Source organism: Littorina saxatilis, linkage group LG11, assembly GCF_037325665.1.
Source record: "Littorina saxatilis isolate snail1 linkage group LG11, US_GU_Lsax_2.0, whole genome shotgun sequence".
Lineage (NCBI taxonomy): Eukaryota > Metazoa > Mollusca > Gastropoda > Littorinimorpha > Littorinidae > Littorina > Littorina saxatilis.
This window is the reverse complement of record NC_090255.1, coordinates 13,661,315-13,687,064: the sequence shown is the minus strand read 5'-3', so window position 1 is coordinate 13,687,064 and position 25,750 is coordinate 13,661,315. Positions and strand designations below refer to the sequence as shown.

The 25,750-nt window shown below is 44.7% G+C and overlaps 1 protein-coding gene across 2 annotated transcripts in view; it reads right to left on the bottom strand.

Moving 5' to 3' along the window:
- Positions 1-25,750, bottom strand: part of LOC138979794 (death-inducer obliterator 1-like) — a 52,851-nt gene that overhangs the window by 14,445 nt on the left and 12,656 nt on the right. For both annotated transcript variants that reach the window (XM_070352537.1, XM_070352538.1), the window contains exons 9-20: positions 24,000-24,121; positions 22,858-22,925; positions 22,200-22,280; positions 17,774-17,935; positions 16,851-17,031; positions 15,394-15,604; positions 13,640-13,799; positions 13,014-13,130; positions 12,460-12,579; positions 11,496-11,675; positions 7,852-8,210; positions 503-653 (exon numbers count right to left, since the gene is read on the bottom strand). In XM_070352537.1, the coding sequence (XP_070208638.1) occupies positions 503-653; positions 7,852-8,210; positions 11,496-11,675; positions 12,460-12,579; positions 13,014-13,130; positions 13,640-13,799; positions 15,394-15,604; positions 16,851-17,031; positions 17,774-17,935; positions 22,200-22,280; positions 22,858-22,925; positions 24,000-24,121 (1,912 nt within the window). The remainder of the gene's footprint in view (positions 1-502; positions 654-7,851; positions 8,211-11,495; positions 11,676-12,459; positions 12,580-13,013; positions 13,131-13,639; positions 13,800-15,393; positions 15,605-16,850; positions 17,032-17,773; positions 17,936-22,199; positions 22,281-22,857; positions 22,926-23,999; positions 24,122-25,750) is intronic.

Below are 25,750 nucleotides of genomic sequence, written 5' to 3'. Positions count from 1 at the left end.
TTTACTGTCACCCCTGTCCATCTATCAGCACTGTTACATCCTGTGGAATCAAATCCTTTGCAACTTTTTGGAAATAGTTCAACCATCACCATAATCAGGCTATCACAATACGTGAGTTTGTGGGACACAGCGCTGTGTCTCCACCAGTTATTCCCACAGAGATCTATGCCTGCAGTCCCAAACTATGCACGAGGCTTGCAGCTGTGAGATCTGTGCCTTCAGCACTAAACTATGCATAGGCTTGTTCCTGCTAGAACAATGCCTGCAATTCAAACAATGCATTAGGCTTGCAGCTGCTAGAATTATGTCTGTAGTCCCAAACTATGCATCAGGCTTGTAGCTGCAAGACCTAACTAGACCTACGCCTGCCTGTAGTGAAGTAACTGAATGCGCCCCATTCACCAAGTCCTGGACCGGGCCGGACACTCTGTAAGCAGAGGTGAAGAACTTTGACCTTATACAGCTATACCGAGAGAGAGACAAATAAGCGTCCCATACTCACCAAGTGCTGGACGGGGCCGGAGACCCTGTAGGCGGAGGTGAAGAACTTGGCAAAGTCCTGCATGGAGATGAAACCTTTCCACACCATGGGGCCGGACGGAGTGAACTTGTGCTTGGGGTCCAGGCCGGACTGCAGCGCAGAGTCCGGGGACCTGCAAGGGGAAGGTCACACCTGCCTTCAGGAATCAGGGAGGGAATGTGCATTTTAAACCTCTTTTTGACAGTTTACTTTATCAGAAACAAAAGTTGTAGCACTCTGGCTCATTTGATTATGATTTTTACTTGATCAGATTTGCTGTTCATAGGACATAGCCTCTTTAAATGTACCACCATTTTATGACTCTCCTTTTAAAGACCCGATTTTCTTAGACTGTTGTGAGGTTCCACTGCCTTTGAAGTATGTGACCATACTGGTCTCAATCCGGCAGAAATCCAAAACGGATAGGACTGGTATCATTCTAAAAGTAAGAATAACAAAATAAGGTTAGTTATTCGAAAATTTTAGTAGTAAATTTTCATTTGATTAATATACTTACCCAACTCACATATACCAATTTACTTCAGTCTAGTGCTAGAACGCTGTATCGCATCACCTTGGAAACAAGGGAGGCAACTCTAAACAGGACAAAGTCACGTGACTTCCTGACCTTGCCGCCATATTGTAATCATTCGCACGAAGGCACAGAAAAACTTCCCTCTTTTTTTAGAACAACCCCACTAGCGGGTAAGGTGGGAGGGAATTAACCATGTGAGTTGGGTAAGTATATTAATCAAATGAAAATTTACTACTAAAATTTTCTATAAAATTACATATCTTAACCCAACTCACATATAGCAGATTGCTAATCAAGGCGGTGGGATGCTCAATCTATGAGCTAGGCAATAATTTGCCCTGCTGCTACCATTGCAGGTAAAGGTTGATAGAGAGCTCCTACGATCTCCAGTAGGCGGAGTCAAGGACTTCAGAATATCCTACCGATTTTAGCACCAACGTAGATATGTCCCTATCTACCCTTGTGTTCAAAGACTATAAGAGTAGTTTTGTTTATGATCTTAAACCCCTTGTATAAGACAGGAAGGAGCATAGTGATATAACTGGTCAGATTCATAACAACGGGTCGCCTATGGCGAGAATCGTATAAAGAGGAAAACTATAAAACCATCGGAGATGGTTGTCCTAGCTTCTGATGCCTGACTAAGAAGTCTGGCCGGAAACAGAGTGAGGTAGAGAGCCTCTATTGAAACCTACATCTCCCTGTAAGCCAAAGAGTGTGTGAATCTCGCTACCTCTGCGAGCTGCAGCTAGGAGTAAAAGGAAGAACGTTTCGCACGTAATGTTTATGAAGGCTAGCAGAATGTAGCGGTTCAAAATCTGTGGAGCATAGAAACTCCGATACCAAAAAACTCGGACTTGTCTTGCTGTGATCTTTTGTATTGAACCCTATCCAACATATGGTCTCTCTGTGAAAAGAGACCTGTCATCTTATAATGCGAGCTAAACAAGTCACAATGACAAGATTAGGGAGAAGCATAGCCTAATTCACGTAAGGCCTAGAAGTAGGCCCATGTTCTATCTCGCACAGTCTGGACGGAGCCCAAAGGAGAACTGTCTAAGATACAAAAACACTCCCCCCCCCCCCCCCTCTTTCCCTTTCAGCCTTATCTCAAAAGGCTAATGAGTGAGGAGGAAGGACCCGTTTGCGAGAGGGTGACAGAATGTCACTGGTGTTTTCAAAGAAAAGGCTGAAGTTCTGAGAGGAAATCAAGCACCAGAGAAGACAACCGTTGTCCTCAATGGTTAAGGGAGTGGTATCAGTGAGAGCTAAATACCCATGTCCCTACACGCTGGCTTGAAATAAAGAGGGCGAACTTCTGTAAACCGGACATGCAGCCCTCGTGGGAGCGAAGTACTGCTGAATTTGAGTGTGAGTAAACGGCAGTATGATAGCTGAAGCCGGAAGGCCGCAGCTTGAAAGTTAGAAAGAATGCCTCAACATCCCTCACACACTGCTTGACTAAAATCTTTACAAAAATTGACTATATTCTATACAAGAAACAATTAACAAGGGTAAAAGGAGAAACAGAATCCGTTAGTCGCCTCTTACGACATGCTGGAGAGCATCGGGTAAATTCTTCCCCCTGACCCGCGGGGGGTCAAACATTGACTATATTCTATACAAGAAACACTTAACAAGGGTAAAAAGAGAAACAGAACCGTTAGTCGCCTCTTACGACATGCTGGGTAGCATCGGGTAAATTCTTTCTCGTCCCAACCAATATGGGACTCCCCCTAACATTGGGAAAGACACGTGAGGGTATCAGTAACCTGATCCGCTCTCAAACCATGCTCCTATCGCTCCCCGTCCCGAGAGAGGGGTGCGTGAGCGTCTTTTAAATTTTCAGTTTCCCGATGACCGTAACGCTAGAGGCATTACATGGGATTCTTCCGTAAAATTACGGAATTCCGTAAATTTTTAGGCTCCAGGGATCATTCTTGAGATTCGTGCAAATCCGCTGAGAAAATTTTGGGGTATATGTAGGTATAGACCCAAGTTTTTCGGCCGGTCCGCTGATCACGACGCTCAATTCCATACTATTCTTGAACGGTTGGTTCCTAAAACGGTCAGACTGTTGCTGGTCGATCCGTATGGGAACGCGCTCTTTGTCCTCTGTGTCTTTGTCTCGTACAGTCACCGTTTCAACGTAGCTATCGGGGATTCAGTATAAGCATAGCATACCGTATGAGAATGATTCGGCGCCATTTTTACATCACTTCGAGGCACTCGCCAAAATGATGAGGAAGCTAAAGCGAGACGAAACCGTTCTATCCCGGGAAATTGACCAGCAGAAGTACAAGAAAAATCTCTGGAGATTCGACTGGCTCGATGAAGTTGTATCATTGAGCTGGAAATACGAGAAAGGCCAGAAGACACAAGACGTGAAACTGAAAGTTGGCGATGCTTTTGCTAAAATCAACTTGCCGGGAAAAGCTCAGTGCACTTTGTGCAACGATGTTAATGTTATCAACTACGGTTCCAATGGAAAGACTGCCCTCAACAGCCACTTGAAAAGCAACAAGCACCTGACTATCCTGAAAACCCAGTCGTGTGATCAGTCACTGGGGTCGTTTGGCACCGACAAGGTAAGAACATTGAAACCACACCGTCACACGCCACCACCCCCCCCCCCCCATCCCCGCCTCTCTCTCTCTCTCTCTCTCTCTCTCTCTCTCTCTCTCTCTTTCTCTCTCTCTCTCTGTCTGTCTCTCTCTCTCTCTCCTCCTTATTTTGAGTCTTAGCGTAAAATTAATTTGAGAAACATGGGAAGGAAGAGAAAGGGGGGGGGGGGGGCTATGATTAAGCTGAAATATGCATTTCAGGGCCATTTTTGTGTGTCTAAAACACTAAAACCTTCAGCTTCTGGGGGCGAAGCCCCCAGACCCCGACCAGGGGCGTTGCCCCTGGACCCTACTGGGGGCCTTCTGCGGCCCCCAGACCCCCACCTTTTTTTTCCTTAATTATCACTTTTTCTGAATCCCATGTCTGGGCATTACATGGAGTTAGTTCTGAAGCCTTGAGAAAATATCCTCAAGGTAAGAGAACTGGCCTAGGGATAGAGAAAGCCTCTATAATACCAAGGTTTCTTTAACTAGTAATTCAAGTGCTAGAAACCTAAAGTTGGGTAACCGCTGAGGGAAAGGTAAGTTGTACACTCCCTCTGCCCTTTGTGCGAAATTGGTTCAGCCTAAATTGCCGGTTAGAAAAGCGTGCAGAAAGACCTGAGAAAGTATCCAAAGCTGAATCCATGAACCGGAGTGCCGTGATTCAGCCTTCAGAGGAAAAGAGGGGTAGGCGCGGTAAAGCCGGAAGCCTATACCATACTGTGACAAGTGTGACGTCACTTCGATGGCTTAGCCAAGAAGGCTTGAGAATTTAACAGGGCGAACAAAAGCGTACTATACTGCGATGTAGGAGAAAACTCCTAACACATTGCAAAGTGAAGAAAACAAAAACAAAAAAAATCCAGGGGCCACCGCAGTGAAGGCTACAAAAATAATGTAGCTTGTTAACTCGCGGGAGAAAAAGGCCCTGAGGGGCATAATGCCGAAGTCGAAATCACTGAACCACAAGGAATGTGATTCTATTTCTTATTGGCAAAAACATAAATGTTCACTATCTTTTGCAAATGGGGAACAAAAAACAAAACCAACGCGAAAAGCTTCTGTGCCAAGACTAAGGTTAGCCACATGATGGTGTCCTTAGTTCTTTCCGTAAGCTCTTAAAACGAATAACTGAAACTATGGAAGTTTATGCAAGTCCGTTGTGTTGCCCTACGAAAGTCGCTGACAGGAGCCGCTACCGTAAGGGGTAGGCCTCGCCAGAAAAATTCCATCTGAGAAGTTACGGACAGTGGCTCAGTGACCATAAAGATTTTTGAGTCAGAATGTGCACCAGTAAGTTGGACATGTTCTGGCGAGCTGTCGGAAAACCAAAGCTTATGACTCATATGAGAAAGCGAGCGATTCCGTAAACCGTAAAATCTGAGTTTGCTTTAATAGCTTGACCTGTTTTTCGCCGCTTAGGCGAAAAATTAGTGGCCTTAGCAGTTTCATCCGAGAAGGCGGAAAAGAAGAGGTATGCAGCTTCACCATAGATGGGCGTACATACCCCAAAGCTGCCAAAGCCAGAGGGTCTAACCCTGTGTGTGTGCTTGCTTAGCTTCATTATCTTGCCTAATCTGAGGCAGAATGTGGCAAGCTGAAGCAGTTCCCAGTTTTTTGCCAGAAGATGGGGAGGAATGCAACGTAGACGTAGATGTGCAAAAACTACCCTGGTGAACACAAAAGCAAAGAGTGCCGAAGTAGATCGGCCTCTTACTTGTACCTTGAGCCAAGCAAACGGCTGACCAACCTTCTGTGAAAGGAGAAGACTAAAGTGACTCAAAGGTGACTTTATCTTGGATCCTAGACCTAGAGAGAAAGAAGACCTTGCGCGCGTGCACGGAATGTGCAAAGAGAAGCGCTGGGAGGCTCAGCTGCTCAGCAGACTTTAGCCAAAGTGGCTAGCAGCGTCATGACATCCGTCTCCCCCGCGTCACGACGACTCGAAGTTGACAAGAGCAGAGGAGATGGAGCGTGAGAGAGATCTTTGCAAAGTTTCCGAAAGATAGGATAACTCAAAAAGATCATGCTTACTCCCTCAGAGACAATAGAGAGGCTCAGTATAAGGTACAGCTCTGTTCTACTGTAGCCGTCTTCCCTAAGCGTAACCAGTTCCGTTGTGCACGGAAAAGCAGCACGCGGTAGGGCAAGTGTCGATGAGGTAATAAAAGTGGCTGTTGAAGTGAACCTCTGGCAGGTCCCTGAGAGAGAGGAGTGAGATGCTTCACATGAGCAAACCACAGTTTGACTTTCTTTCTTTCTTTATTAATTTTGGTGTTTAACGTCGTTTTCAACCACGAAGGTTATATCGCGACGGGACAGTTTGACTAAGTCCGACAACGTACTGTAAGCTGCCAAAAGCGGCACTGTGTCTGTCGGTGAGTTGACTTGCTCAGAAACTTGGCCATATAAGAGGCAACAGAGGGAGATTCGCAGATCCAAAAGGAACGCGTTTCTCCCGAACTGAGCGGAAGTCAACCAAAGCTGAAAGGTGGTGGTACGGACAAGTTGCCGAAGCAACCACCCCTTCCTCAATGTACAGCGATACTACTTCCGCTGCCTATGCGAAGCATGGGTAAACTCGGATAGTAGCCCTTCTTCTTCCTGATCGGAAGCACAGTAATCCGAACCGTAGTCCTGCACATCCGTGCATGCCGGAATTCCGCTAACACACTGACTACTATAGTCTGGTGAAGCTTTACCGGAAGACACCCGTAATGGGGAGCTGTAATAGTCACCGGAAGTTGGTATCTTCTTCGTCTTGAGCGGAAGCACCGAACTCCGAATCATAGTCCCGCACTTCCGTGCAACCCGGAAGTACACTACCGCTGTGACTGTGATAGCCAGGCGAAGCGTCAACCGGAAAGGAAGACACCCGAGGGATTTTATACCCAAGCGGTGCCCCCCTAGGGACTGCTTCCTGCCCCCCGGGCGGAAGCGGGGAATGCTGTGTCGATCCGGCCCCGTACAATGCGAAGGCTGCCGACGGTAGCAAATCCCCTGTTCCATCCAAGACCGAACGCGTATCTGGGCTCCTAGCCTGTACCAGCCTACCGCGCGAGCGGAACGGCGTAGCCAGGGGATCGGAACTTTCACTCCTTGCCCGGCCATCGGGTGGAGCTACTTCCTCCAGGATACGCCCTTCACGTTGGCCGGAGAACCCAGCTACTGACGAAGGATAAATACCTTGAACATAGTCCGGCCGAACACCAACCGAGGCCTGAGTACGCAGAAGAGAGACTCCGTCGCCCGCATCGAATGCAGCATGCATATCGGCCGACGTCACTGTAGCCGAGGGAGGGACACGCACCCTGGCCAGGGAACGTGTATCGCCGACACCCAGAGGCAAAGACAAAAATTCTGCCCTAGTCGACGAAAGCTCTGCTGAAAGGGAGGAAACCTGAGCGCTCAAAGAGCGGAGAAAAACGGAAACATCTTGTTTATCACTGACAGAGCTAGATCCGGAAGCAACCGGTACAGATTCTGAAGGCAGAATCGGCAAGGAGGGAGATTTAGGCATGTCAATCTTAACATCAAAAGACTGTTTGGATGAAGGGTCTAACACCTTCACAACAGCTTGACTAGAAGAGCCCTTCGACTTACGAGAAGGCTTCTTAACAGGAGAAGGATCCGTCACTTGCTTAGAACTTTCTTCTTACCGCTGTCCGACATGGCGGACGAAAGCGTGTAAAAATGTTCTAAGTGCAGAACCAACCTAAGTCAAGCAAAACCGACAAAAATATGCAAAAATGCTCACCCCAAACACAAAGTAAGAGAAGAGGGACGTGCAAGGATAACTAAGGTGAAGTCTGACCCAAGGAAAAGTCAGACGCAAGGCTGAAAAGCCTAAGCGAAGCAAAACACGTCCGTAGCCACGGAGCGCTGAGTAGAGAATGATTACAATATGGCGGCAAGGTCAGGAAGTCACGTGACTTTGTCCTGTTTATGGGTCAAGGTAGCTCTTTTTTTAGAGTTGCCTCCCTTGTTACCAAGGTGATGCGATACAGCGTTCTAGCACTAGACTGAAGTAAATTGCTATATGTGAGTTGGGTTAAGATATGTAATTTAATGGAAAATTTAACCACAGACAAAATGAAAACCTTTACAGTGGAACTCCCCTTTTAAGCCCCCCACACTTAAGCTTCACACCCATATGTTCACACCTTGACTTCACACAATCATTCCCTTACCTAACAGTGACTTTGGAGGAGGAAGAAGATGAGGAAGAGGAAGTGGCAGCATCAGCAGCGGCCTCAGCGATAGCTTCAGCGGTGTGAGCCTTGACGTGCTCCAGTGCATGTTGCACAACCTCCTCTGCCGTCTCCTCTCCCTCGTCCATCCCTGCCCCTCCCTCCTCTTTCTCTCCCTCCTCTTTCTCTCCCTCCTCTTTCTCTTCCTCCTTCTCTCTCTCCTCCCTCTCCTCTCTATCTTCCTCCTTCAGCTCCTTGACCGTGACGTCGTCCGTTATTCTGACTCCCTTCTTGATGGACACTCCTTTCTTCTTCTTTTCTTCCTTCTTCTTCTTCTCCTCCTTGACCTTGTGGGAAACCTGTGCACAAATAACAATTTCAGTCAAACAAAACACTTCAAATCTTGTATCAAATGTCAAAATGGCTATCCACCGAGTCAGTGTGGATCCAATACTTGCTGTATTTTTTATCACTTAATGCCACAAAGTCTTTACCGTATTCCATATTCTACATAGTGCTGGCTTCACCTCTGACGACTCCATTGAATAGTTTTTCATGTCAAGGAAGCTGAAAACAGGCCAGAGATTTGAACACTAGATTTGAGTATAATATGTCTTCAACATTGACTTCACATGGTACTACAGCAGTCCCTCTCATGAACGGACACCCTTGGGCCAAAGCAAAACTGTCCGTACATTGCAGGTGTCCGGTCACGGGAGGGGTGACCACACCACCCCCTCCCCCATACACTCACACAGAGACACACAAACAACAGGATTGAGTCTATGCTAATCACTTCTTGTGGCTACTAAACAATAACAATAAACTCCTAATACTTCTTTAAACGTTCTGTAAAAAGGATTTGTATGAAAAGTGTTGAAAAGAGGAGATAAAATAAATCCTCAAGGCAGTGAACACACTCACCATGCACTGACATACGAAAGCAGCCACACAAACACAGCACAGAGGAGCGTGTGCAGATGCTTTGCAAGAATAAGCTTGAAAACCAGTTTGAATAAATAGCAGCAGATAGAGCTGCATGTCATAATCAAGTAATTTATTTGTTTCTTGTCTGGCTTTATTGACTGCATGCCGATCATGTGGCATGGCAGTGACTTTTCACTCTTCAGTCGGAAATACACTGTACATAACACAGCTCCCACTCTCCCTCACTAATGCTCATAATAATCATACTCACTTATTTTCTTATGATGTTTTTATTTTGTATTATGCATTCTTATTCTTTTGATTGGAAATGAGTATTGTTACAATATAATTTCCATATGGATTAATAAATTTGAGTTGAGTTGAGTTGAGTTAATGCCTACCCCAAGCCGTGACAACTGATGCTTGGAAATTGTGTGGAAGAGTACACCTCTCTATTTCTCTCCAATGCTCTTCCTGCTGACATGCGGTGACACCGGACACCCCACAGAGTAGTTTAGCCAGCTAACCCTCCACCCCCCCCCCCTTTCTCTCTCTCACTCCCTCCAGCCATGTACTGTTGGGGGCTGTGGCCAGAGGGGCCAGCTGCACTGTTCACTCAGAGCAAAACCAGTTGACTGTGTCGTAACTTTTGACAAAGCAAGACAACTGAAGGGTTCATAGATTAGGCAACTGACTCACTGGTCAAGGCTGAGGGGAAACAAGAGTATCTTGTCAATGAAAGAGGTTACACACAGACACACGATGGGTACACGTGCACTCAAGTTATCAGTGACTGTCATCACACCATTGCGGCTGTGATCTTTGTACCAAGAGCCGGACTGCTCTGTTATCGATTTTGTTGTGGTGAAAATTTGACGATGGTCTGTCCGTACATTGGAGGTATGACCTGCTGTTGGGACCGAAAATGAGTGTCCGCGTCCACGTTTTGCAGGTGTCCGTTTAAGGGGGGGCAAATATAGAAGGAAAACACTCCGTGCCGAGCAAATGTGTCCGTACATGTCAGGTGTCCGCTCACGCCGGGGGCCGTACATTGCAGGGACTGCTGTATATAGCTATTCTGATGGACACGTGGGGGAATTCGGGGGCTGTGATTGGATGGTCTCGTACATCCCTTTTCCGATCATCAAAGCATAATGCTACGGAAGTCGGCTATTTTTGCCAATATCCCAAAGCATATTGGCAATAACAAAGATGCATGGTTCCGGTTTCTTCCACGTGTGTAAAGTACACGCATACCTCACCAGGTTTGTGTATGTGACAAGTCGACAGACGATGCCATTTGCTTTGTGTGTGTTTTTGTTGTTGCTTACTGTACATGACATACATTACGTGTAAAATCAAGTTCTTTAACAGGCAACAAACCTTGCAAATTTCCAGAAGCTGCAATCTGAAGCGACCTATCTCTGATTCTAGCAGACGATCTCTCCAATGTTTAACACAAAATCAGCAAACTCTCCTGTCACATAGAACGTCCATTGTATAGTGCAATGTTGAAATGAAGTTACCGGGATACAAAAATTTAGTCGTTTCTTCTGAGACAATCCTTGTTCTCTTATCATCTGCAGATTTACCGCAGTCTTCACCACGCGAATTCCCAACTGAAGTCAGACTTTCGAACATACAATCTACGTAGGCAAGCATGATACGTCATGACATCATATGATTCCTAGCATACTGACGTAATGCTAAATATCCGGTTATCTCGAGTTTTCTCCGAAATACATGTCCGTGGGTTTTTCAATGTTTGGTTATTTCCGTGGCTTCATGCGGAAAGGGAACCGTCGTCTGCAATCAACGACATGGACCATTCTGGTACTTGTTGCTGACAAAAACATGATTTTAGCACAGAATTTAATGTCAGAATAGCCATATAAACGCTATTGTGTTTTCATTGCATTATACTTGTCTCGTCTAAATATCGGGTCCTATTGCTAGACTGAAAACACAATAGCTGGTAATACCCATCATCTTGATTAGACGATGTTCCAAAATAACTCTACATTTGTATGGGTTGTGAAAGAGTGAAAATTCTCGCTTTAATTGAATCAAACTTTCCCACGTGACATAGGCCAGTCATCAGTAAGGGTGTGTGACTGAAACACGTGACATAGGCCAGTCATCAGTAAGGGTGTGTGACTGAAACACGTGACATAGGCCAGTCATCAGTAAGGGTGTGTGACTGAAACAAGTGACATAGGCCAGTCATCAGTAACCTCTCGATTCCGAGCGCAAGTGCGTTACCACTCGGCCACCCAACCCAAGTGACATAGGCCAGTCATCAGTAAGGGTGTGTGTCTGAAACACGTGACATAGGCCAGTCATCAGTAAGGGTGTGTGTCTGAAACACGTGACATAGGCCAGTCATCAGTAAGGGTGTGTGTCTGAAACACGTGACATAGGCCAGTCATCAGTAAGGGTGTGTGTCTGAAACACGTGACATAGGCCAGTCATCAGTAAGGGTGTGTGTCTGAAACACTAGACACTGCCAGTCATCAGTCAGGGTGTGTGTCTGAAACACGTGACACAGGCCAGTCATCAGTCAGGGTGTGTAAGACAAGGAGCACTGAAAGCTTGCCTCACTCAAAGTAAGGGTATTCACTCTTTCACAACCCTTACAAACCCGACAGACTTATTTCCGGAGTCTTGTCTATTCAGAGACAATGTTAGCTGAAACCAAGTTGAAAGCAAACAGTGACCTTGACTTTAGGGGTTGAAGCGGCTTCCTCGGCCACAGGGGGCAGCATCTTGCCGGTGCAGATCTTACAGTTGAGGTCAAAGAGATGTGCGCGGTGCTGGTCAGTGGTGTCCACCAGAGCGCTGGACACCGTCTCCTCCGCCTTGCTGTCCGCCTTGGGCTTCTGCTCCTCGATCTGCGTCTGGTACAAGTAAAAAAACGAAACAATAGTGTACTCATGCGTGAACGAAGTTACAAATAACAATCTAATAAATTACATATTCTTACTCCAACTCACATATATGCATTGACTTCAGTCTAACGGCTTAGGCGCTGAACTCACACACACTCACAATCGGTAAGCAGTGTTGCAAATACGACAAAGTTGTTTCTCTTCAAACATGAAATAGTTGAGTAAAATAGTGCAGCAAATGTTTTTCTTTTCTGTTATGTGACTGACAGTTTTCGTTCACTACCGTCAAACCCCATTTTTACCCCCCCACCCCCTCCCCCAACCCAAGAGTTCAAAATAGGTTGAAATCGAATGGGTTCTCAGGTCTGGAAAACACATCCATAAAATAAACATCAAGAGAGAGAGAGAGAGAGAGAGAGAGAGAGAGAGAGAGAGAGAGAGAGAGAGAGAGAGAGAGAGAGAGAGAGAGAGAGAGAGAGAGAGAGAGAGAGAGAGAGAGAGAGAGAGAGAGAACAAGAGCGAGAGAGAGAAAGAGAGAGTGAAAGAGAGAGTGACAGAGAGAGAGAGAGAGAGACAGAGAGAGAGAGAGAGAGAGAGAGAGAGAGAGAGAGAGAGAGAGAGAGAGAGAGAGAAAGAGAAGAGAGAGAGAGAAGAAGAAAGAGAAGAGAGAGAGGAGACTAAGAGAGAGAGAGAGGGAGAGAGAGAGAGAGAGAGAAAGAGAGAGAGAGAGAGAGAAAGAGAGAGAGAGAGAGAGAGAGAGATAACTATGAAGTGTGTGTTGCAGTGCACTGACCACCAGTGTGCTCATGTCCTCGTCGGCCACCTCCACCTCCCCCTTGTGCGTCTTCTTCCGGATGTGGTGCTGGCCCGCCTTCATCGCCGCCTTCTCCGTCTGCTCGATCATCGCCAGCGTCTGAAACAACGCTCAACTTCGTCAAACACCGTCAGTCAGCTCGAAGTTAACACCAGTCAAAGTTCATGCTTTAGAAGTTAAGAGCAACAAACACTATCTTTTCTTTTGCTTCTGTTTTCCAGTCAATATAAAGACGTCAATCATTCATTCAATCAAACAAGTACATACAATCCACTGACTACTCAATAAGTAATTCAAATGAAGATATGACACACAACACTGTTTTCTCTCTTACACACACATGCACACTGACACACTCACAAATACACACACACAAGCACGAACACATGCACACACTCTCTCTCTCTCTTATAAAAGCACTCAATACTTATCACAGAAACAACAACAGTCAATACTGCAAAGAAAGATGAACATAAAGACAACAGGCACAACAACGGTCAGTGAGAGAGAAGGGTGTAACGCTGAATACACACATGTTTGGTTTCCATCTTGCGCCACCTGGCCAGTTCCTTGGACGCCAGCTCCTCTGTCGACATCTTGACAAGGTGGGACGATCGGATCTTGCGGGTGAGGATTTTACGAAACAGCCCCTGCACACATACACGAGAACAGCTTGCAGGCATGTTTGCAAGGATTTACTGGCTGTGGCAAATGTGCCAAAATGACCATACAAGTTTCAGCAGTTAGGTTTTTTGTGTTTTCCTTGACGTCTTTTTTCATGCAAGAGATTGACAAATTGCCATGAGAAGACACCTCTCAATACAGTTCAATTTCTGTTTTCTATAATAAATAAGTGTTGGCTGGTCCCAAGAGTGTCCTTTCATTGCTAGTACCACTGTACTGTACCGTGCTAACAAAACGTCAACACCAATCCCTGTGATGACAAAAAACACACCTGGCCACGAGAGATGGAAAGAGAAATGAAGGCCCTGAACCATACATGGGGTACCATTCAGAGACGCGCTAAGACCAAACAGGAGTGGAGGTCCTTCATGCTGCGCTACATGTCAACCGGCATCACAGGCAGCAAGTCAGTAAGTAATCCCTGTCAGTTTTTCCTAGCCACGACACACAAGCATCCCAACGAGAGAACACCGACCTTGTTTTTTTGGTCCTTGATGTTGAAGAGCAGTGAGCGGAACTTGGCGCGGTACTTGTGTCCAGTGTTGGCGTACACCTTGAACAGCTCCTCCTCGATCCTCAGCGCCATCCTCTTGATCTCGCTGCCTGCCAGCACGATGTCATCCGCCTCCTCCGCCCTGAAACCACACAATCCCAGTCACACTGCCGTTAGCACACGTTCACAGTCACACTGCAGTTAGCACACGATCACAGTCACACTGCAGTTAGCACACGTTCACAGTCACACTGCAGTTAGCACACGTTCACAGTCACACTGCCGTTAGCACACGATCACAGTCACACTGCAGTTAGCACACGTTCACACTCACACTGCAGTTAGCACACGATCACAGTCACACTGCAGTTAGCACACGATCACAGTCACACTGCAGTTAGCACACGATCAAAGTCACACTGCCGTTAGCACACGTTCAGTCACACTGCAGTTAGCACACCATCACAGTCACACTGCCATTAGCACACGTTCAGTCACACTGCCGTTAGCACACGTTCACAATCACACTGCAGTTAGCACACGATCACAGTCACACTGCCGTTAGCACACATTCACAGTCACACTGCCGTTAGCACACGTTCACAGTCACACTGCAGTTAGCACACGATCACAGTCACACTGCAGTTAGCACACGATCACAGTAACACTGCCGTTAGCACACGATCACAGTAACACTGCCGCTAGCACACAATCACAGTCACACTACCGCCAGCACGCGATCACAGTCACACTGCTGCTAGCACGCAATCACAGTCACACTGAGGTTAGCACACGATCACAGTCACACTGCCGTTAGCACACGTTCACAGTGACACTGCAGTTAGCACACGTTCACAGTCACACTGCAGTTAGCACACGTTCACAGTCACACTGCAGTTAGCACACGTTCACAGTCACACTGCAGTTAGCACACCATCACAGTCACACTGCCGTTAGCACACGTTCACAGTCACACTGCAGTTATGTCCTATCACACTAAGTTGTCACAAAGTAGCCCATTCCCCACACCCCGCGCCACTGGAATGGTCAGAAAGTACGCACCCATTTGACCCCACCCTATGTTTGACACTGGAGACGCTAGAGTCAACTTTGTGTGCAGACTCTCCTCGGTGTCTGAACACCCCCGTGTGTACACGCAAGCACAAGACCAAGTGCGCACGAAAAAGATCCTGTAATCCATGTCAGAGTTTGGTGGGTTATAGAAACACGAAAATACCCAGCATGCTTCCCCCGAAAGCGGCGTATGGCTGCCTAAATGGCGGGGTAAAAACGGTCATACACGCAAAAGCCGTGGGAGTTTCAGCCCATGAACGAACAAACAAACAAAATTACAAAGTGCCCATCTACTTCACCCGACCCAAGTCTTGAAACTAGAGTCCTTAGAAAGTAACCGAACCCAATCCAACCCCCTGCCCTCCCACCCCCTCTCCCCCATGCTATTGGAATCATACACTAGTGCGCACCCACCTCATTTCACCCTATACACTGCAATTTTTAGAAAGTACCTGTTTACCTGACCCCACCCCACCTTGGGAATGCAGAAGAAGACCCCCATCCCACCTAATGATACTGGACTCTTTCAAACTACCCTCTTTCCACACCCCAGCCCACTCCACTCTATGAGGCACAAGTTGTTAGAGACTACCCATGATTACCCTCAAGAGCAACAAAGACTGCAAACTAGTGTATAAATTAATGAAACAAATTCCAAGTACCTCTGAGCAAGAGCATCGCGCAGAGATTTTCTGACATTGAGCCTGACGCGTTCGGGCCCCTCCTCGGGCTTGGCTGACTTGCTGTTGGAGGAATCGTCGTCTGGCTTCTCTTCTTTCTTCACCGGTGTCACTGTCTCTGTCTTCACCTCGCTCTTCTTGCCGGACGTTGATGATGTCGAGCTATGGCTGCTGCGACGATCCTTCTCTTTTTCTGTAAAAGAATCAAAAAGAATGGTAACTTATTGGAACGTTTAACTCATGACAAAACAAAGCATTCACCTCCTCCAAGCAGTTCTTATCTACACATCAAACGTCTAAAAATACAATCCACACGGTCAGTGAGTTTTCTTTTTTAAAATGTTCGAACAACTTACCGTTCTTGCTTTTTGCTTGTAAGAAAGTTCGCAGTGTTTCTGTTTTTACATTTAGTCAAGTTTTGACTAAATGTTTTAACATAGAGGGGGAATCGAGACGAGGGTCGTGGTGTGTGTGTGTGTGTGTGTGTGTGTGTGTGTGTGTGTGTGTGTGTGTGTGTGTGTGTGTGTGTGTGTCTGTACGTGTGTGTGTGTGTAGAGCGATTCAGACTAAACTACTGGACCGATCTTTATGAAATTTTACATGAGAGTTCCTGGGAATGATATCCCCGGATGTTTTCTTCATTTTTTTCAAAAAAATGTCTTTGATGACGTCATATCCGGCATTTTGTAAAAGTTGAGGCACCCTCATTTTTCAATCAAATTGATTGAAATTTTGGCCAAGCAATCTTCGACGAAAGCCGGACTTCGGTATTGCATTTCAACTTGGTGGCTTAAAAATTAATTAATGACTTTGGTCATTAAAAATCTGAAAAATTAAAAAAAAATTTTATAAAACAATCCAAATTTACGTTCATCTTATTCTTCATCATTTTCTGATTCCAAAAACATATACATATGTTATATTTGGATTAAAAACCAGCTCTGAAAATTAAAAATATAAAAATTATGATCAAAATTAAATTTTCGAAATCAATTTAAAAACACTTTCATCTTATTCCTTGTCGGTTCCTGATTCCAAAAACATATAGATATGATATGTTTGGATTAAAAACACGCTCAGAAAGTTAAAACGAAGAGAGGTACAGAAAAGCGTGCTATCCTTCTCAGCGCAACTACTACCCCGCTCTTCTTGTCAATTTCACTGCCTTTGCCACGAGCGGTGGACTGACGATGCTACGAGTATACGGTCTTGCTGAAAAATTGCAGTGCGTTCAGTTTCATTCTGTGAGTTCGACAGCTTGACTAAATGTTGTATTTTCGCCTTACGCGACTTGTTTTATTTTGTTGTTGTTGTAAAGCAAATACAAAAATTATACCCCCCCCCCCCCCCCCCCCCCCCGATAGGCCCTGATTCTACAAATTGATTTAGAGAGCTGCAGCAACAATGAAGTCAGGTGTAACAGCTATAGAGTGACTCACTGCTGTGTGAAGACGAAGAAGAGGTAGACAGACTGGGCAGGACAGCCTCATAGGAGGGATGTGTCTGCAGCCAGAGTTCTAGCTGAGCCTCGGTGGGAGCGTTGGACCCTTGTAGCACTCGCCCGCTACGCTGCTCTATCACGATCACATGGTCCTTCTCGCTTGGTCGCACATCCGTGATCTGAACAAAGCACGGATACAATCTATGTTACCATCTTAGAGATGAATACACCTGCTTCCTACATACATACCACTGGCAGTGTTCTGTAATACTGTATACTTAGTACAATTATAATTAGTATAATTAGTATTTATATGTATACGTCTTGCTCATGTCTGCTCGTCTTCGTACAAGGCTAGACCCTGTACCTTACAAAAATGTAAAACAAAGGATATACCATGGCAAGCAACACACAGAATGCAACACCTTGTTCAACCACAATGGACACAACAGATTGTTCAACCACAATGGACAAAACAGACACATTGTTCAACTAAAATGGACACAACACCTTGTTCAACCACAATGGACACAACAGATTGTTCAACCACAATGGACAAAACAGACACATTTTTCAACTAAAATGGACAAAACGGACACATTGTTTAACCAAAATGGACAAAACGGACACATTGTTCAACCAAAATGGATAAAACGGACACATTGTTCAACCAAAATGGACAAAACAAAGACATAGTTAAACCAAAATGGGCAAAACAAACATATTGTTTCACCAAAAAATGTGTACAAAAAAATGTTTCAACCAAAATGAACAAAACGGACACACTGGTCAACCAAATTGGACAAAAAAAACGTTAAACCAAAATGGACAAAAAAGTCACGTCGATCAACCACATTGGACACATTGTTAAACAAAAATAGACAAAACGGACAAACTCGCATACACTGCCCACCGCCTTACCTTTTTCCCCGTCAGCCTTTCCTTCTCACGACGGAGGAGACGCAGGGCCTCCCTGGCGTGATGCACAATACAGGAGTTGCTGCAGAACACAGACCCCAGGCGCGCCGTTCGCTTGCACTCGCTGGAAACACACCGCCCGGACTTCCATTTGTCTTTGGCACCCTGCAAAAAGACAAAGAGCACTGATTCATCTTTACCATCATGCAACAGGGATGGCCAAATCGTCCAGGGGAGAGTAAAAAATCTGCCTGGCTAGTAGAAACCACCTGGCAACTCAATGAAAATTCTGGTCAAATGCCACACTTTTAGTTTTAATAACGAGTTTTCAAGCCATATAAACACTCAGACCTGTTTACCCTTACATTGACCCACGAGGAAGATTTGAAGGAAAATGAGGAAGATTTTCCACTTCATGCGGAAGATTTTCCACTTCATGAGGAAGATTTTTTTTAAAGCCACAAACTCGCTCTAAAGCAATAAAACACTCTTTTTTTCATAATTAATTTTGCTGTGTGCCCAGAAATGATAAACTGATGGACTGTACGTGCCGTTCACAATCATTCTTCCCACCATGAGTGATCGAGAAATGACTGTCACACAGCGTGCAGTAAGAATGGCTTGGTCCAAATTTCCTGGAAACCGTCAAGTCCGGATACTTCTTTGAGTAATCTTCTTTCCACTTCTGATAATAGATTCTCTTCTTCTTTGCCCCACACGCATTAGTCGCGCTCTTCATCGTCAGTTTCGTGTCGGTGTCGGTGTTGGTGTTGTTCCTTTCTTTTCGTTGGAGGCATTTTGCAAAAAGACACCAACTGGCAACACGTGTAACCAAAGTACCGGAAGAAGACACACGGTTCTAACAGGAAATTGACGAAAGACGTCTTAATACTGAGAAAACTATCGCGACTTTTTGCCGAAAACATCACAAATATTTTTTCTCAAAATCGCGCCAAATTGCGGAAGACTTCAAGCAGTGCGCGGACAAGCGGAAAAACGATCTTAAATCTGTAAAACTTCCGCCCATTCCGTAAGAGTAAACAGGTCTGAACACTGCAGATCAATTGTGGTATGTACCGGGCCTGTGACATTTCTGCCGGCTAGTGACATTTCTGCCGGATAGTGACATTCTTGAAGTTACTCGCCCGGCTGACGAGTAAACATTTTGAGATTCGGCCATCCCTGTGCAAATGTCCAAACTTAGGGACACGGGGTGGAGAATGGGGGGGGGGGGGGGTGAGGAGAGAGAGAGAGAGAGAGAGAGAGAAAGAGAGAGATAGAGAGAGTGAGATAGAGAGAGAGAGAGACAGAGAGACAGAGAGAGAGAGACAGAGATGAGAAAACAAGTCGCGTAAGGCAAAATTACTACATTTAGTCAAGCTGTGGAACTCACAGAATGAAACTGAACGTAGTCCGCCGCTAGTGCAAAAGGCAGTGAAAGTGACGAGCCTGTTTGGCGCAGCAGCGGTTGCGCTGTGTTTCATACTAGCACGCTTTACTGTACCTCTCTTCGTTTTAACTTTCTGAGCGTGTTTTTAATCCAAACATATCATATCTATATGTTTTTGGAATCAGGAACCGACAAGGAATAAGATGAAATAGTTTTTAAATCGATTTTGGAAATTTAATTTTGATCATAATTTTTATATTTTTAATTTTCAGAGATTGTTTTTAATCCAAATATAACATATGTATATGTTTTTGGAATCAGAAAATGACGAAGAATAAGATGAAATTGTTTTTGGATCGTTTAATAAAAATTAGTTTTAATTACAAGTTTCCGATTTTTAATGACCAAACTCACTCATTAGTTTTTAAGCCACCAAGCTGAAATGCAATACCAAACCCCGGCCTTCGTCGAAGATTGCTTTGCCAAAATTTCAATCAATTTAATGGAAAAATGAGGGTGTGACAGTGCCGCCTCAACTTTTACAAAAAGCCGGATATGACGTCATCAAAGGTATTTATCGAAAAAATGAAAAAAACGTCCGGGGATATCATACCCAGGAACTCTCATGTCAAATTTCATAAAGATCGGCCCCAGTAGTTTAGTCTGGATCACTCTACACACACACACACACAGACAGACAGACAGACAGACATACACACACACACACATACACCACGACCCTCGTCTCGATTCCCCCCTCTATGTTAAAACATTTAGTCAAAACTTGACTAAATGTAAAAAGCGAGAGAGAGAGAGAGAGAGAGAGAGAGAGAGCGAGAGAGAGAGAGAGCGCGAGAGAGAGAGAGAGAGAGATACAGAGAGATACAGAGAGAGAGAGAGAGAGAGAGAGAGAGAGAGAGAGACTGATCTTCAAAACATAACAATAAACATTTTTGGCAATCGAGAGCTTCACTGACATTGCATCTGCAAACTTCAAAGAGGACAAAACACTTATGTAAGTACTGCACAGTAAAGCCATGTCTGAAACTTGTTCACACCACTGAAGAGTAATGACACATGTTTACAGTTATATCATGTCAGGTAATGAATGTTATAACAACTTTACTACAAAGAACAACACTGTGTCAGCAACCATCCCAATCACAAACTTATCCATGACTGAAGTAAGTGGCAGACTTTCTGTCTGCAAAGATCTCCACACTCATAGATCTATACTCCAAACAGTCTCATCTTCTTATAATGTCAATAGCTAATTCAGCACACACAGACACATCATCAACACCCAACTTCAAGAAAAATCAATACAAAGCTCCAGCGTATTACATTAGTCTACTGGCACAAATATTCAACACTAAAAATCCCCATGGCTTTTTCATAAAACTGTCTTGCACGTTACGTTGTGTAAATCAATTTGATTGTGTCTGCTTTATCATAAATGCAGGATGCATCTGGGACAGTGTTCCCCCAACTGTCACAAAGCAACACAAAGAAGAAGGCTTGTATGTACCACACAGGTAAGAATCAGGGGCTCACATCCACGTTGGACATTGGACATACACGGATATTTTTTCCAAATGTCCTGTATATTTTTTATGCAAGAGGACATATGTCCGATTGTTTTTGTCACAAAGTGGTCATTGTCCGATTACGCTTTCATTTGATCTGGACATTGTGAGTACATTCCAATTTACAGTAGTTTGATTTGCTATTTTATCGATGTTTTGTGAAGCGATGTGCCTCTCCAAGCAGACGAAACTTGGGAAGACTTATGAGCTTTTTAAAGAGAGGAGCTTCCAAGGGTCGCAACTCTGAATGCTCCAAGCCGGTTGACAGTTGCCTCCCTTTGCGATTTTTCCCGAAAAAGCAACATGCTGCCGAAACGAAAATTGGTGCCAGAAAAAGACCAGAAGCGTTTGCACTTCAAATCTCTGCCCTCGTCTGCGGCTAGTAGTACCCCTGAAACTGAGCTCCCTCCGGCCTCTGAGCAGCCAGAGCCAGATGAAACCGTCACTCTAGAAAGTGAAACTTCGGCGCCGAAGAAAGACGTTTCCCCCTCCCCCATTTACGTTTTGTTGCGAGAAAAAAAAGGCCTATTGATTTATTTTTGTTCAGGACAAAATAATGTCCTATCACTTTTGCATTGTCCAGGACATTTGTCCTATGCCACCTCTCATTTATGTGAGCCCCTGAAGAATCACAAGAAAACAAGCTTTTGGCGCAATTTCTACAGTGGAACCCCACTATAAAGACCCCCCAATTTAAGACTCCCTCCATTTTAAGACCGCGTTTTTTCAGATTTTCTGTTCATAACTTCTGTAAATGTACCCCAATTTTAAGACTCCCTCCTTTTTAAGACCTGATTTTCCGAGATTTGTTGAGGTCTTTAAAGGGGGGTTCCACTGTAATATGTATAGCGCAGGTAAAAATCACAACAAAACAAGCCTTTGCCACAATTTCTATCTTCACTTGAAGATCTGTCCAAAGCTTTTCACAAAGTTTTTGTTGTAAAAGTTGAAGGTGAGTTGAAATTTCTTTCTTTACATTTTCAAGAGTAAGTAAAGTGGGTAAACTAGACTTGCTTCAGAGACCGTAACTGTATGTGATTGCTGACATATGCTGGGAATAGACGATTTTCAGAAATCGAGGGCACACTCCATCCGGTTTGTAGAAGAGTGACCTTTTCTTGCAAAACCTCATACAAACATTGGAGGGGCCAATCACTAGCGAGGGGTGTGAAGTAAACACGTGTACCTGTTGCCACCTGTTTTCATCAAGAAGAGAAAACTGAAATGGTATGGCCATGCAACAAGAACAGACGAGCTCTCCACGACCATCTTGCAGGTTATGGTGTGCGGGAAGATGAGACATGGAAGACAAGAAAAGAGGGACAAAAAACATTGCAGAGTGGACTGGGAAAAGCTTTGCGACAAGCCAGAAGAAGTGCCCCTTCGACCCTGGCGGGTTACGGGATCAGTGAGTGAGCGAGTATTGTTTTGTATTGTTTTGTATTGTACAAACCTTGAATCTCTTGATCAGCTTAGGGTCCTCCAAGCTCTCTCTGATCTTTCTGCGTGCTTCTGGGGGAGGAGGTTTCTTCTCCTGAAATCAGTCAATATAAGAATGTCAATGACAATACATCTTGTTTATTTGCAGTGGAACATGTTATCTTTATTATTCGATTCTGTATAAGCTGAACACACACAAATTAACCCATGGTCAAGGAGTTAAACAGGAAATGTTAAAGTTTAAGTATGTGAACTTCTAAAGCTCTACCTCTCAAAACCTTCTTTGAGCTCATCTTGATCTTGCCGAGACCTGGACAATTGACCAGAATATATTAGACTAGCGTGTACATTTCGAAGGGGGATAAGGCACTATCAGGTCTGCGCATAAGTTAAATTACGAGATAGGAAAAATCTCCATCCTTAACCCAGCAGGCACAGCTGAGATTGGAAAGCCGAACCTTCCACATAAAAGTCCTACGTCTTAACCACTAACCTCTCATGTCTGCTCATTATTCTGTTATACAATCTCACATAAGACATTTCAGCTACATACCTCCCACACGGACAACCACAACAATAACAGATTAGAGCAATTCAGCAAACAAAACTTTGTAACTGAAGACGAATGTCACTGAAACAACGACAACAACACGAACAACAGCAAAACTGACTTTCTTCTCCCCTGGCTTCCTCTTGTCAGCTTCCTGCTTGATCATCTTGGCGTCCATAACGTGCGACCCTGTGAAAACACAAACATCAGTCAATTGCATGTATTCACTAACAACCAACAGTGTCCTTGTAATGATACAAACACTCCTGAACTAGTACACTTCCTCCCTTTTCAGACCCCCCAATTGTACACTCCCTCCCTTTTCACACACCCCAATTGTACACTCCCTCCCTTTTCACACCCCCCAATTGTACCCTCCCTCCCTTTTCACACCCCCCAATTGTACACTCCCTCCCTTTTCACACCCCCTAATTGTACCCTCCCTCCCTTTTCACACCCCCCAATTGTACACTCCCTCCCTTTTCAGACCCCCCAATTGTACACTCCCTCCCTTTTCAGACCCCCCAATTGTACACTCCCTCCCTTTTCAGACCCCCCAATTGTACACTCCCTCCCTTTTCAGACCCTCCAATTGTACACTCCCTCCCTTTTCAGACCCTCCAATTGTACACTCCCTCCCTTTTCAGACCCTCCAATTGTACACTCCCTCCCTTTTCAGACCCTCCAATTGTACACTCCCTCCCTTTTCAGACCCTCCAATTGTACCCTCCCTCCCTTTTCAGACCCTCCAATTGTACACTCCCTCCCTTTTCAGACCCTCCAATTGTACACTCCCTCCCTTTTCAGACCCTCCAATTGTACACTCCCTCCCTTTTCAGACCCCCCAATTGTACACTCCCTCCCTTTTCACACCCCCCAATTGTACACTCCCCCCCCTTTTCACACCCCCCTTTCAGGATTTCCTCATGTTTGAGGTCTTAAAAAAGGGGTTCCACTGTACATGAATCAAAATTAAAATATTTGCTGTTCTAGCTTCACAAAATAGTTTTCCAGAGAACATTAATTTCCTACTAGTTGACTCCAATTTGGTTCTATTGCAACCTGTATCAATCAATACAATCCTGAGAAGATCACACAGATATACACATCAGACCCGGTCCAGACAATAGAATTACGTTTCAGCTTGGAAGCTTGGAGTCTCTCACTCTCAGTTTCAGTCAATCAGGCTGACAAGATGATAAATGTTTTTATATTGCTTCATGTGACTTTTTTGTCTTGGTCTGATGAGAACAAGACACTTACCTGTGCAGACCGGACAGATGTATTCTTTGTTCTCCTCCTCCAGCTGTTTGCCTTGCTGCTTGGACAACCCGACGCATTGCCCGTGGTACCACTCCCCGCACTTGTCACAGCAAATCATGAACCTGCAACAGTACCTGTCTGTGTCATAACATCAGTATCACAATATCACACAGCCTGTGATACCACTTGTCACAGCAATTCATGAACCTGCAACAGTACCTGTCTGTGTCATAACATCAGTATCACAATATCACACAGCCTGTGATACCACTTGTCACAGCAATTCATGAACCTGCAACAGTACCTGTCTGTGTCATAACATCAGTATCACAATATCACACAGCCTGTGATACCACTTGTCACAGCAATTCATGAACCTGCAACAGTACCTGTCTGTGTCATAACATCAGTATCACAATATCACACAGCCTGTGATACCACTTGTCACAGCAATTCATGAACCTGCAACAGTACCTGTCTGTGTCATAACATCAGTATCACAATATCACACAGCCTGTGGTAACACTCCCTGCACTTGTCACAGCAAATCATGAACCTGCAACAGTACCTGTCTGTGTCATAACATCAGTATCACAATATCACACAGCCTGTGATACCACTTGTCACAGCAATTCATGAACCTGCAACAGTACCTGTCTGTGTCATAACATCAGTATCACAATATCACACAGCCTGTGGTAACACTCCCTGCACTTGTCACAGCAAATCATGAACCTGCAACAGTACCTGCCTGCGTCGTAACATGAGTATCACAATATAACACAGCCTGTGATAACACTCCCTGCACTTGTCACAGCAAATCATGAACCTGCAACAGTACCTGCCTGCATCGTAACATGAGTATCACAATATCACACAGCCTGTGATACCACTTGTCACAGCAAACCATGAACCTGCAACAGTACCTGCCTGCGTCGTAACATGAGTATCACAATATCACACAGCCTGTGATACCACTTGTCACAGCAAACCATGAACCTCTCTAACAGCACCTGCCTGTCTCATACAACCATAAGTTTGAACCTGCCCCGGCCAACTCCTCTCAATGACAACCACCCACTCACAAAGAATAGAGGAATGTGAAGGATATAACTCAAAAGGATCCCCGACAAGATTTATGTCTGTATAATGAATCTTTCTATGGCCACCCCCCGTCTATCCTGACCACTTTTGTTCAGTTCCTTAGCTGGTTGATATAGACAAGTTCCACTGCATCAGTGTTGGCATTTATATATTTCACCCTTCAAACCATTAATGCAATCTCTGACTGTATGCATCTAGTAATCTTTTGCTGCTGTGACGATCCACGCAAAGAGAGTAGACCATGTCCAGAAATAACTCGGTCAAGTTTTTATGGGTTGTGGAAGAGATGCTTTCCCTTGATTCCATACGAACTCCGAGGCAAGCCTACGTTGTCATGTAAAGCCTGCCTCACTTTTTCTATGGAAAAGCAAGTAAAAACAAGGGAATAATAATAATAATAAGAACATTTATATAGCGCTAAATCAAAAACTTTCGTTAAAAAGGCTTGCTCTAAGCGCTTGACATCTAAACTAAAACGTCATTCACACTCTTTACAATGATGTACAAGAACTTCATGTCACACTCTTTCATTCAGTATAACACCATTCACACAGTTATTATTCTGTACAAAACAATAAGTTAGTCTAACATTTAAAATGTTCATAAAATGAAAACAAGAGAAAACCAGACTGATTAAAACAACTGCT